Below are 13207 nucleotides of genomic sequence, written 5' to 3'. Positions count from 1 at the left end.
TGTCCTCAGTAACTACTCATGTTGCGTGCTTGTATTGTACGTGGTATAGCGCTTCCCTGGTTGAACTGTTCTTGGTCAATTCATTGCCCTAACCCGCCCATAGTGAAAAGAATGTTCAGGTAGTTCAATGCATTTGTTTGAGCGACTCACTCGATAGAACGCGTCTGAAGGCATCGCACATTTAAACAACTCCAAAACGTATATTATGTCAGGTGTTTTGACAAATCGTCGGTTACAGGGTTTGATGTGGTAGATGAAGGTGAACAATTCGTAACGTTATAACAAACGCAAATTCGGTCAGCCAGTGTTTCAATCAACAACCTTAATCAATGAATACATGTTAAGTAATTGAATGTATAAGATGACACAACGATACTCGTATTGTTCTGTAAGAAGCAACTCTGTGACTTTGAGTGAAATGTGTCAGAAATGTATGTCGAGGTGAAGGCTGAAGTTAGTTCTGTTGCGGTCGATCGGATAGGGAGCTGAACAGGGTGCTAGCCATGGTAAGTGACGTCATCGCAACCGGAGTCTCTTGCATTTCTAAGTAGGGAACAGGGGTAGCGTGGGACAAAAAAAATGGCCGATGTGCATTCACCAGAACCCCAGAGACACCAGGTCGAGTCGCTCAGCTGCTTGGAAGATGACCCGAGGGATATGGCAGAGAAACACGAGGAAGGGTGTTCATCGAGTCCGCCTGGTTTTGCCGTCGGTCATGACGACAGTAGTAACAAGAACGAACGCAATTCTGAAAGTAAAGTATCTGGTGATGGTGTGGCAGGGTTGCGCGGTAGTCAGACTGAAATTAGCATTGCCCACCAGACAAATAATGCTACAATGGTACCCAATCTTGTGATTGACTTAACAGCGTCCGAACATGAGGCCCACACGCACCCCGTCGTTTCCTGTGATAACCAGCGGGAATTTGAATGGTCCGAGGCGGAGGAAGAGTCGGAACTACACAGAGATGCAGTGGAGTACGATGAGAACAACGGTCAGTAAAGCGTATTGTTTTCAAAACGCTCTTAGCGAAGAAGCTAACTGGCTAGCTAACATTAGTTTGTTACAATTTCGTGATTAAACTACAGCGCAGTGGGATTAATTTAGGAAACTAAGGTACAGTTCGCTGGTTATTGTAGCCATCTTGGCAACAGACCGGTTTTAATAAATAATATTCGTGGGTTGTTTAGCTCGATACGTTATTTTAGAAAAATACATTTTTGCCTAGCAGTTTGTATAGTTGGGCTACTTCTCTGTAGATATGGCAGGACACTATGTATGCAAATACGAAAACAATGCGAGTTATAGATATCTGCTCTTGCTGTTGTTCCCACCACGTTGTTTTGAATATTCTGTAAACATCGGTCTCCCGTGTTCCTGTGCAGTGCCAGAGATGGGGGTGGACGTCTCACCCAAACTAATTGACAATGGAGTGGAATCAAGCCCTGGAGGGGAGGAGGTGGAAGCTGCCAAGCCTTCTTCGCCATCCCAGGACAGGGAGAAAAAGGTAAAGGGCACGGACAAGGAACTGGGAGAGAAGGAGGGAGGGACGGCGAAAGCCGAGGCGCCGGTGAAACAGAAGAAGAGCCGGCTGATATGCCGGGAGTGCGGCAAGCTGTTTACGCGCCGCGAGACGTTCAACCTGCACCGGCACTTCCACACGCACCAGGACGAGCTGGCCTCCCTCACCTGCAAGGAGTGCGGCCTCACCTTCCAGCACCGCAGCAGCCTGATCAAGCACCGCAGCGAGCACAAAGAGAAGAGCGCGCCCGTCATTTTGGAGAAGAGGGTCCACGGCAGGGAAGGGAGGAGCCTGCAGTGCGCGCACTGCGGGGAGACGTTCCGCACGCTGGTCAAGCTGAGGTGCCACGCTTGCCGGCTGGCCCCGGAGAAGCCCTACCGCTGCCCGCTGTGCCGCAGGGAGTTCCAGTACAAGGTGTCGATCAACGCCCACATGCAGACGCACTCCCTGGAGAGTCCCTTCCGCTGCCAGGAGTGCAACAAGGGCTTCCAGTGCGCCAAGACCCTCCGCGTGCACCAGCGGTCCCATGCCGCCCTCAAGCCCTTCGAATGCCCCGAATGCGGCCTGGTCTTCCGCCATCGCTCCATCATGGAGGACCACCGGCGCAAGCACTCGGCGGGGGGGCGGCCCCACCAGTGCGGCATCTGCGGCAAGCGGTTCAAGTTCAGCAGCCTCCTGCACCAGCACCAGTTCCTGCACACGGGACAGAAGCCCTTCCAGTGCCCTGACTGCGGCAAGAAGTTCGCCTTCGCGCAGAACATGCGGGCGCATTGGCGGCAGCACCGCAAGCTGGTGCACGCCTGTCCGCGCTGTCCTGTCACTTTCCCGGACCAGAGCGGCCTGAAGGTGCACATGCAGAGCCATCGGGCTTCAGAGGAGGGCCTGGCAGGGGCGGTCCAAGTGAACGCAGATAGCGGCAAGGTTCGAGAACGGTCCCACACTTGTCCCCTCTGCCCCCTCGTCTTGCCTGACCTGGCCGGCCTAAAGGCGCACATACTGGTCCACGAGGCGGAGGAGAGGTTTGGAGGGTCGGAGAGGGTAAGCATGAACAATGGTGAAAGTCAAGAGCGCCCCCTCACCTGCCCCCACTGTCCCCTGGTCTTGCCTGACCAGAACAGCCTGCAGGCTCACGTTGTGATCCATGAGGTACCAACGGAGGAAGACGGTGTGGTGCTGAGGGTAGGTCGAAAGCCAGGCCCCAAAAACGTACAGGAAGTACCCGGGGGAGGGTTGAGCGGGGACCATGCAAACCGTAAGCCCCTGAAGTGCCCAGAGTGCGGCAAGACCTTCCGGCACCGTTCCGTTCTGGAGCTGCACATGCGCATTCACTCCAGAGACAAGCCCTTCCAGTGCAAAGTGTGCGGGAAATCCTTCAAATTCAGCAGCTACCTGCAACAGCATCTGATCATCCACACAGGCCAGAAGCCCTTCAAGTGCCCGGACTGCGGCAAGGACTTTGCCTTCCTCCAGAACATGAAGACCCACCAGAGGCTGCACCAGCAGAAGCCGTATCGCTGCACCCAGTGCCGCAAGGGCTACAGCGAGGAGAGCGAGCTCCAGCGCCACATGGTCTCCCACACCGGTGACAAGCCGCACAAGTGCCAGCTGTGCAACAAGAGCTTCGGGCTGGCCTACCTGCTGCGTGACCACCTCAACACCCACACTGGGGAGCGGCCCCACCGCTGCCTGGAGTGCAACAAGTCCTTCCCCTGGCTGAGCAGCCTGCTGGTGCACCAGAAGATCCACGCCCGCAAACGGCAGGGGCTCAGCCAGCCTCTCTCCCTCCCGATGGCGGCCCAGAGGGGCAGGGGTCGGGCCAGGGGCGGCAGGGGCCGGAGAGGGGGTAGGTGGGCATCTGCCTGGCCCAGGTGGGGTGGAGGAGAGGGCGCGGGTATGCCGCCTTCGCCGTCTTATCCGGTTGCCGTGGCGAGAGAGCCAGAGTGGCCGGGAAGGCTGGCTCAGCAGCCGCCCGCGATCTACGCCTCGCAGTTCAATTTCCAAGAGCAGTGGCAGCAGCACCAGACACAGCAGCAGTGGAGGTCAGAGGTTTTGGTCCAGCAGCAGCAGCAGCAGCAACAACAACAACAACAACAGCAGCAGCAGCAACAGCAGCAGCAGCAGCAGCAGTGGAGATCAGAGGTGTTGGCCCAGCAACAGCAGCAGCAACACCAACAACAGCAGCAGCAACAACAGCAGCAGCAGTGGAGAACAGAGGTTTTGGTCCAGCAGCAGCAGCACCACCAGCAGCAGCAACAGCAGTGGAGATCAGAGGTTTTGGTCCAGCAGAAGCAGCAGCAGCAGCCCCTGAGTTGGGCAGATGTGCCCACGTCAACCCAGGTGGGCCGGGCCAGCATTCAGTACGGTTCCCCTCTCCCTCCGCATGTGGACGTTGCCAGCTTGTGGGGCTTCCAAACAACTGCGTCTGTACCCCGCACCCTGAGCTCGCCTGCAAAATCTGGGGAGGGACTTGAGCAGAAGCAGCAGCAGGCGCCCGCGCTGGGCTGGGCGGATGGAGCCTCGGCAGTGCCGATGGGCGTGGTTCAGCGGGAGTCCTCCCGTTCCCACATTGGCAACGGGCCTGCCGTGTGGGGCTTCCAGACACCCCCGTCTGTGCCCCAGACCGTCGGTTCACCCAAAAAACCCGGGAACGGGCAGGACCAGCAGCAGTCTGCAGTGTGGACTAGTGCGCCCGCTCCAGCGAAGATGGTCCCGAGTTCGGTCCAGTACGAGGAGGCCCATCCCAGACGAGGGAACGGAGGTGCTAAGTTTGGATTTCAGCCTTCTCTAGACGGCCCAAAGGCCCTGAGTTCTCCAAGTAAGTTTGGGGAGGCGCAAGACCAGCAGCAGCAGAAAGCGCAACAGCCAATGATGGCTAATCTCCAAGCCCAACCAGATCAGACCACCCCTGTTCTCTCACTGCCCCCACCCCCCGCTCCTCCTCCTCCTCCTCAACACCATGCTTTACCTTCTTCTCCCTCAGTTTCCTTAGCCCTTCCACAGACTCTCTCTTTACCCGCCTTGCAAACCCTCGCTCTCCCTCCCCCTATTTCTCTGTCTCTTTCTCTTCCCCCTCCTCCTCCTCCTCTTCCTCCTCCTCCTCCTCCTCAGTCCCTGCCCTTACCGCCCACTCAGCCCCACCGTCCTGACGGCAGCGGCGCCGGCTCGCTCCCTCCCTCCGCCCAGAACAACTACCTCGCGCAGAAGCGCATGATTTGCGAGAGGCTGCCCTGCCCCCCGGCCTTGCCGCCGCTGCAGCCTGCGCCGCTGGCCAAAGTGCACCAGGCCGACGGCGGCCGGCCCCTGCCATTCGCCCGCAACCCCCTCCTCCAGTGCATGATCTGCGGACGCTCTCTGCCTCGGGAGCTGGACTTGCACTTGCACTACATGCAGCACGCGCAGGGGGAGATTTAACGCCCCTCCCACCTGCGAAGCTCGCGGGCACGCATCGATAAGTATTGCTTCCTTACTGTAACGGTCATTTCAACTGCCTCTCTCGTTGTTCTCTCTTTGCTTCAGCCAAATAAATATCGGACACAGGTCGCTCAGCTGTTGTCAAGCTGCTACAGAGTATCAAGTCTAAAATGCACTTGGTGGATTTATCAGTAATTTTCATGGAATTTGTAAATGCTGGAACATTGCTGTAACTTTATTGGTGGGAAGTCATGCAACCACAAGAAAGCATGCAGCATGTGCTATAGGTTTTATACCTTAATGCATAGAGCTATATAGTGTGTGGGCTGGAAATGTACCTGCATACATACGTCGTTTTAAGTGATGACTTTCAGTGAGAGGACTTCAAAATCAGTTTTGGCGATTGGAACTCAGTTTTGATGCTTGTCATGTTCAAACTTTTTTTTTTATTATTAACAAATACACTTACATTTCATAGGATTTGTTGAAATGTCTTCATTGAACTGGCCTTTGAAATGATGTCAAATGAAGTTGATGATGCCACACAGTTTGGTGCCTGTGGCTTGTATGCGTCAGGTTGTTCGCTAGTCTATTTTTGGTTTCCTAAGTATTGTTTTTACTGTTGCTTATTTAAAATGCAATGATTTTCAGTGTCATTTAAATCCATTCCATCCATTGGGCTATTTTTTTGTCTCATTTCAGTGGTAAATTGTCCCCAATCAATGCAGCCTTCCAAGAAGCTTGCATGGGCAGTCTCGTTTTGGAATAGTAACACCTCATTGAATATTAATTTTTCTTTCTTTCTTTAAAAAAATTTTTTTTTAAAGAACATTTGCAGTGTTGAATTACAGACGGTGCGTCATATTAGGCGGACAATGCCTTTTAGGGACTGTGATTGCAGGGGCCAGTGAAGTGTCTGGAAAGACCTGCTTGTGCTTTACTACTTTATTTACAATGACTATGTGATTTCTTTTCAAAGTATAAAAGAATTTTGTTTCAACTGAGCTGTTGCTCCACGAGAAAGTCCGTAACACTGCAAAGTGGCAAACAGTCCACCTCCGATATTCAAAAGAACTTTATACATATGTACATTTTTTTTAAGAGAATTTATTTGTAATCTCTTAAGTCAGAATATGTGAAGCACCACCATTTTAGGTTTGGTGTGTGTTGATGTGTGCTTGAGGATTCAGAATTTTGTGTAGAGGCCCGATTGCAGCGAACAAATAATTTTGGTCACTGTTAATGTAGACCTAAGGCTTAACTCATTACTCCCATTGGTACTTAGGATGCATCAGAACAGGAGTTTGGCGCATGCTTGATTTATTGTGGTCTTCTGAACATCTGATCTCTGTTTTTGAGGCCATTCATAAAATGGGAATTTCCAAGGAAATAAAGCAGAACGATTCAGTCTTTAACTTTGACATTTGAAGAAATCTGGTCAATATACACTAGTGCAGTTATATTTAAAGGTTGGTCATAATAGTAAATCATTTAACAATATGTTTCTTTTATAAGTGAGAATACAGATGATACTTTTTAGTACTGTTCCTCTGTGGGGGGGGGGGGGGGAACAAAACATCAGTGTTGATTCTCTGTTGCACATGGCATGTGATGATTTCTTCTGTCGTGTGTTGCAATAAATCTCAAGTGCCTATGAAGGCCTCTGGATGCAGGAAAAGTACTTGCTGTGGAAGCAATGCTGTAACAATCTGTCATTTTTTAGTTTTCTTGGCCCTGTCCGTTCCATTACAAAGCGGGCACAAGCAAAACGTTCAGGAAAGTGAAAAGAAAATATTCTAAGATTATTAAAAAGGTGGAAATGCAAAGGAAATAAGTAACTGTCCAAAATGTATCTTAATGGTAAAACTGTTCAGTAAAATGCTTTTGCCAACATGTGTGCCTGTGTCCTTGACTGCAGGTTTGATTACTACATAACTGAAAATGGCAAATTGCATGAGATCCATGGTGGACTTTGTTTAAACATTATAATGCAAAAGATCTGACCGGGGTTTTATTTAGATTTTTTATCATGCCCTACAATCCATGACTATTAAAACGACTAAAGTAGACAGTATACTTCGTACGAAGTAGAACTTTTTGAGCAAAACGAAGCAATCAGAATAACGGACGAACAAAAGGACGCGGTGGAGAACTTTTCGAAAAGTTCTTTCTTGTTCTCCGACCTACCCCTCTCAGCTATTGGTCCAAATGTCACAGTTGGTTACGTCACGGTTGAGAGTTCAGAGCAAGCGGCCAAAACCACACTTTACAGACAAAACTCTCCATTCTCCGTCCTACTCTGATTTAGAGGGCGAACGTACCATCTTCTTCGCCTTTTTTTCTTTTGCACAGCTAGATAAACTAAAGCCACTTTAAACTTTTTGTTTTGTGTTGTGGTCTCGCGTAGCCCTTATCTTTATACATCCATGGCGTAGCCGCGAGACGGAGGTCTGGTTGAGATTCCAGCCCCGGTTAATAGCTGCCTCGTTATTATTCGTAGTGACTTTAAACGGTGCGGTGTTCTCACTGAGTATACCGACAACAGTGTTCGTGGACATGTTCGCCGGTGGTTCTCAATCGTGAAGTTCTTTCTTCTTACTGAGTATATTGCCAGCTTAAGAAAATGTTTCCCCGCAATGCAAGAATAATATATTACATTACATTACATTACATTCATTTGGCAGACGCTTTTATCCAAATATATAATAATAATAATAGTGTTACAGAATCATATGTATAACGATGTGGAATTTGTTGCTGGGTAGCACATTTAAACAACCCTTTGTTGGGTAATTCACTTAAATTTGACCCCTAGGAAAGAATTAGCTGTAACCAAGGTGTTGCTCTGATGCTGGAACTAAGTGGTTTTGTAACCCCCTGTTGGGCCATAGAACTTGCTCTCAGCAGTCAGGGGTGACCTCGGCAACAACCTATGTAGGGATACAACAAGGCCCCAGTCCTTTCTGGTCATGGGGAAATCCCAGAATGGACGACGGTATGTTCTGGGTCAGTGCATTCATGGGGGCAGTACTCAGTGAGCACTAGGTGCCACTGATACATAAATTACCTGGTGGGAAGATGCTTGAGAGCATACACCTGAGCATTGTGTTTCTGCTCATTGTTTAAAGATGAATCTAAAACGATTGACCAAATTACTTTTGGGTCCAGGGTCTGGCTGCCCTTTGGGTGGGTTACCGTTAGGCTAGATTTTCAAAAAGCTACAGTTACCTTATTACTTTGAGGGCCCTGGACAATCCCAGATTGGCCCTCCATGCTTGATATAAAATGCATGTAAAACAACAGTCACAAAAAAGTTGGTTATTTTACATATACTTCATAAAAGAAGAATTTATTTCAAGATTCAAGAACATGGACTGGCAACATTTTAAAAAACTGCAGTTATTAAAAGATAAACTGAATCCGTTTATGTGTAGTTTTTTTTTTTTTTTTTTTGGTTTGCAGGTCAATGCGTGTATCCTTCTTTGGGGGCTATAATAGATGATCAGTTCTTTCCAGTGGTCTACCCCTCATTTTTCTCTTGCCATTTTATTGTTTTCAGCGAAGTCCACCACAACACCATCCCAGAGGAGGGTCTTGAGCTTCCTCCTGAAAGTAAGTGGGTTTGTTGTTTGTTTTTGATAGACCTTGATTGACCTTGCCTCCCACAGGACCTGTTTGATGGTGAAAGATTTATACAATTTGATGAGAAACTAGAGTGTACTGAGTTTTTCCACCTTAAAACAGCTGACGGTTGTTACACCAGAAATTGTGACTGTTGTGTTTGTGAATTCTGTGACCCTAGAGGGCGCTGAATAGCAATGTCAGCGAATTCACTGCCAGATTACATATTTTGACAGCTGTTACCATACCGAGTGACCTCTTGTATAGTGGTCTGTCTGTTGAGTCCTGTGAAAAATTCTTCAGTTACAATGGCAATGAGTGTGACAAATCTTACCTGACAATATTTGCTGAGCCTCTCAGTATTTTATTTTATTTTTTACGTAGTTTTCATCGGGTCACATTTTTCTAGGGCCACAGAATCTGACAGCCACAGATTTTTGGTGTAACACCGCAATAATAAGTTTGCGTATCCACGTGTAGGCCAGAAGCAATCCATGTCACTAATCTCTTGGATTAAAAAAAGTATAAATAAAACGGACTTTTATGGAGTGAGCATGGCTACTTCCAAGTCTAGTCCCTTCACTCTTTTCTTGCTCTGGGCCTTTGGTGCAAGTGCATGAAAATTTTCCATGGGATGTTGTGCCCTTCACAGAGGACCAGAGGAGGACTTACATTTTTTTGCTTCCACTGTATTGTTTACATAGGCTATATAATTTTATTGAAAGTATTAGCCATGGGCATAGTATAGGGCATCATGCCTTGCAGAGACTGGATATTCTCTGGGCTTTCAGAGTATTCTATTCAGCTAGTATGGTGGGTAGTGGTTACAGTTTATTACAGATTGATCAAGCACATGAATGATTTGCAAATTGGTACACAATAAGTTCCACACGATGCTCAAAGTCACTGTTGTACACTGTGACATCATAGGGTTGTGACTGCTCAGAATGGTTAGCCTGCTTAGCTTCTTGCTAGCAGCAGCTGGGTGCCTACAGTGTCGGTGTAATTGGGGAGGTTGGAGCCGGAAGGTACTGATCCAGCAGGCAGTTCAGTCACAGAGGCAGGCTTCGTAGGATGGTGAGAGTACAGGGAGGCATCTGTACAGGATACAACAGACAGTGGAGAGTGTAAGCAGTGTGAGAGGTAGTAGGCAGGAATGGAGCCTAGTGGTGGTTAGACTACGTCTGGGCCATACATGGCTTAATCATTCCCAATGTAGGGTTGACAGACATGCAATCGGGCGCTGTTGTGTGTGTCGTGTGGCTGAAACAGTGGAACATGGTTTTTGAATGCCCAAGCTATGTGACAGAGACAGGCAGATGGAGGAGAGAATTAGTGAATGGTGGCTGTGCTAATTTGACTCTTTTCAACGTATTAGGGTACTCATAGATAAGCGGAATTTAGCTGAATTATCTATTGGAATTCCTTAAAGGTACAGGACTATATTCCAGGATTTATTAGCAATGTTCCTTTCACCACAGTTAGGGCTAGAAATTCAGTTTGTCAGCAATCGAGTGGGTGGCAGTATGTGCCGTATAGGTGTAACTCGCCAATGAAAACCAAACAATTAAAGAAAAAAAAAGCCTGTTCTCAGGTTGTCTATGGTATGGTTCGCCATTAGAGAGGGTTGGAGAATTCAAGTTTTTAGGAATGTGGTTCCATGAAAGGCTTACATGGAGGGTTCACATTGATAAAGAAATTCGTAATTGTGGAAAAATATTAGGTGCTCTGCAAAGCTTTGCGGGAAGCGACTGGGGAGAAGAGAGGGTGTCTATGATCTTAATTTATCAAGCGTTGATAAGATTTGGTTTTGACTATGAGAGTACGTATGTGCGTAGGCTGCTAAATCACTTCTTGATATAATGAATATTTTTCAGGCAAATACACTGAGAATTTGTTGTGGGGCTTTCAGCATTACACAAATTCCTGCTTTATTACTAGAGGTGGTGGAGATTTCTTTAGGTTTCGTGTAGAGTTGAGATTGCAGTAATGGGCTAAATTCAGTAGCTTTAACAGTCATAACTGCTGAGACTTCTTCAAGAAATTTTAGTTTTAGTTGTAAGAATTTAGAAAGGGTATTTTCTGGGAAGTGACAGTGAATGGGCTATGTCAGGAGAAAGGATCATTATAGTTAAATTGACTAGATTAAGATGTGGGCACTGTGGGCTGAACCAATGTCTAAAGAGGGAAACAGTCATATAGGCTATGTGAGTGTGCCTGAGACAGTTGAGCTTGTTATTACAACATGTAAGAAATATAGGAAAGAGAGGAAGTTATTATTCAAAGGTTCCAGAATTAGGAGTTTCTTCCTTTAAAACTTTACTTGGTTGAGACAAAAAGAACCAGCTATTTATTTATTTAATGATTTTGTTTAATTGACCAGTAGAGGGCAGTAATACGACTGTAGACTACCTGAAATCGCACAAGAAGAAGAAAACCAAAGCAGTAGTACCAGCAGCATGGCTGTAGCGGGGAGAAGTAGCCGAGCTGGTCCGAAATAACGATAGCTGGTAAGGTATTTAATCTATTTGCGACATGTGCACATACGAACGCAAAAGTCCAGCATGTGAACCGCATCGTAAAAAGCAAAGTTTACTGTTACTGAAAGCATGGGTATGTCGTTTCCTAGCGATAGCTAATGTTATAGACCAGTTTCTGCAGCTAGCTTTGCCTGTAGCGTGACTTCCCATACAAATACAACGGTTCCTTGGTCTGTAGACAAGTTCTTAAAATATTATCTGAAGCAATGTTTATCAGATACCCTCATAATGAACCTACCATTTGTTAATTATGAACACTAACATTGGTGTCGCTGGTTTAGCAACTTAACGGCGTGAATTTGTCTAAGTCCCTTGGGTTTCTTGCCTTTCCCTGCACTATCTCTTCTGTTTCTGTTTTAATTGTGCTAAAAAAAATTTTTTAAAAACGGCATGAATTTAGCTTCCTAATCTGGTCTTACTTGAGGAGTCTTACTTTTTTTGGTTTATTTCCCGCTTTTTATTGTGCATTAAAAGCAGCCTGTTTTTTTTCCAAAACAAGAAGGTTGTTTGATTGGTAATTCTGAACACACAAGTTTGCTAAGTAAGGCTAGCTGATGGCTGCCCAGCACTGTGACTAAGAGAACAGCTCGTGATAACAGTAACTTGCTTATAGTGCTAATGCTGGCTATAATTTTTATTGTGTCCATTTCTCCTTTTCGTGTAAGCTGGACTTTTAAATACGACGTGTCCTAATTGTCTGTACTTCACGTGAAACATAGGCTATCTACCAAAAAGGGGAAGTGTTTACATTCTGTTGTTTGTTAGCTAGCTGGGCTACTGATATTTGAGCCTGCAAGGAATATGTTGTCTACGCTTCTTCAGATTCAGTTTTGTATTTAGTCAAACAATTATGCTTTGACGGTATGCAAAATAATTGCTAACTAATATAACAATCGTTTTCAGTAGAAGTGAGTATGGGAAGTGCAGTGATTATATCTCTCATCATCCGGCCATCTGCGCAAGTGTCTCTCCATTTCTGACCGCTCCCGCTACAAGTGTGCTCTGTTCCCACCCGCAACCGCGGACATTCTAAGCACTCCCGCCTGTTTTCTATTGACATCATGCTTGCTCCAATCCCGCGTGGAAAACTTAATTTAGCCCTTCCTTTTTATATAGGGACGAGTGTTTATTTGTAATGGAGTCTACTTGATGTTTAGAATAACTAACAGAAAGCAAAAAGAATGTCGCACTATGCTCCAATTCCAGTTATAAGTATTAGTTTACGGTTAGTCAGCACCTTGCCAAGTTATTTGTCCTCCCTCTCCGCAATAGAATATCCAAATAAACATTAGCTTAAATGAAAAACATTAAATGCATTTATTGGTAATAGGAAAAAAAGTAAGGCATCATAAGTTACGGGTTCATTTTTATTAAAACAAACTAAAACAGTCGTCAAACAGTCAAAATCCGCGTTTTTTGTTTCTTTTTGAAACAGTCTACTTTGGCTAGGGAGAACGGCACAAACATGTCGCCTCAGTCCAGAGGTAGCCTACTGGATTTGTGCCCGCTGTTGTTTAATACCTTGCCACGTTGGTTGCAACTGACGAAGTTCCCTTTGTTCCCATCTTTGCCAACCGCAATGGGAAACCTTTCCCATATCTCAGATTTGCAGTTTTTCTTTTTAGTAGTGTAATGGGCTACTTTTATTTTCTTCTGGACATCAATTGCCGACTCCTTCGTTCAACTGATGAGTCTAAAATGACAGTTGACGCTTATGCAACGTCATAGCTGTCTGACGTTCTGAAATAGGAAACTTAAGATATTTGGTGATAAGTTGAATGCTACTTGAAACTAGAGGGCTATGTATTTTTTGTGCATGATTATGCTTAGTAAGATTGTGATTGTCATCCCGCGAGCTTGAATCTGACCGCCCGCAGCATTCATAATAAGCAGCCCTCATACGGAGGTCTCGTATGAATATGCACATAGCTCAGCTGTGATCTGTATGTGTTCGGATAATATGTTCCACTGTAGGATTTTAAAGATCTAAAAAGTTGGAATGATTTTGTATTTGTATGACTTCGGTTTTTTTCTGTGACAATACTTCTCCAAATTTGCTCCTCTCATTTGCTTCTTCTCTGATCAAATGATAAACTCAAACCGATCCCTTTCC

At 46.4% G+C, this 13207-nt stretch overlaps 1 protein-coding gene across 3 annotated transcripts; it reads left to right on the top strand.

Moving 5' to 3' along the window:
* The first annotated feature begins 227 nt into the window (after positions 1-227).
* On the top strand, positions 228-6826 carry zgc:66448 (uncharacterized protein LOC327401 homolog). Of its 3 annotated transcripts, none has more exons than XM_064300111.1 (3): positions 228-506; positions 869-994; positions 1386-6826. In XM_064300111.1, the coding sequence occupies exon 3, from the start codon at positions 1394-1396 to the stop codon at positions 4931-4933; it is 3540 nt and encodes a 1179-aa protein (XP_064156181.1). In that variant the 5' UTR covers positions 228-506; positions 869-994; positions 1386-1393; the 3' UTR covers positions 4934-6826. The 3 variants fall into 3 exon arrangements, with proteins under 3 accessions (XP_064156181.1, XP_064156173.1, XP_064156165.1); XM_064300103.1 differs by lacking the exon at positions 228-506 and adding an exon at positions 537-754; XM_064300095.1 differs by lacking the exon at positions 228-506 and having other exon boundaries at positions 537-994.
* Positions 6827-13207: the final 6381 nt, after the last annotated feature.

Source organism: Anguilla rostrata, chromosome 1 (genome assembly GCF_018555375.3).
Source record: "Anguilla rostrata isolate EN2019 chromosome 1, ASM1855537v3, whole genome shotgun sequence".
Taxonomy (NCBI): Eukaryota; Metazoa; Chordata; class Actinopteri; order Anguilliformes; family Anguillidae; genus Anguilla; species Anguilla rostrata.
Note: the sequence above shows the minus strand (reverse complement) of the source record. Positions and strands in the feature narration are given on the sequence as shown.

Excerpts from the sequence above, each read along its gene's own strand:
- zgc:66448 (XM_064300095.1), top strand. The coding sequence starts at position 580 with ATGGCCGATGTGCATTCACCAGAACCCCAGAGACACCAGGTCGAGTCG. Across the intron at positions 995-1,385 it reads GGAGTACGATGAGAACAACG|TGCCAGAGATGGGGGTGGAC; the intron begins GTCAGTAAAGCG and ends GTTCCTGTGCAG.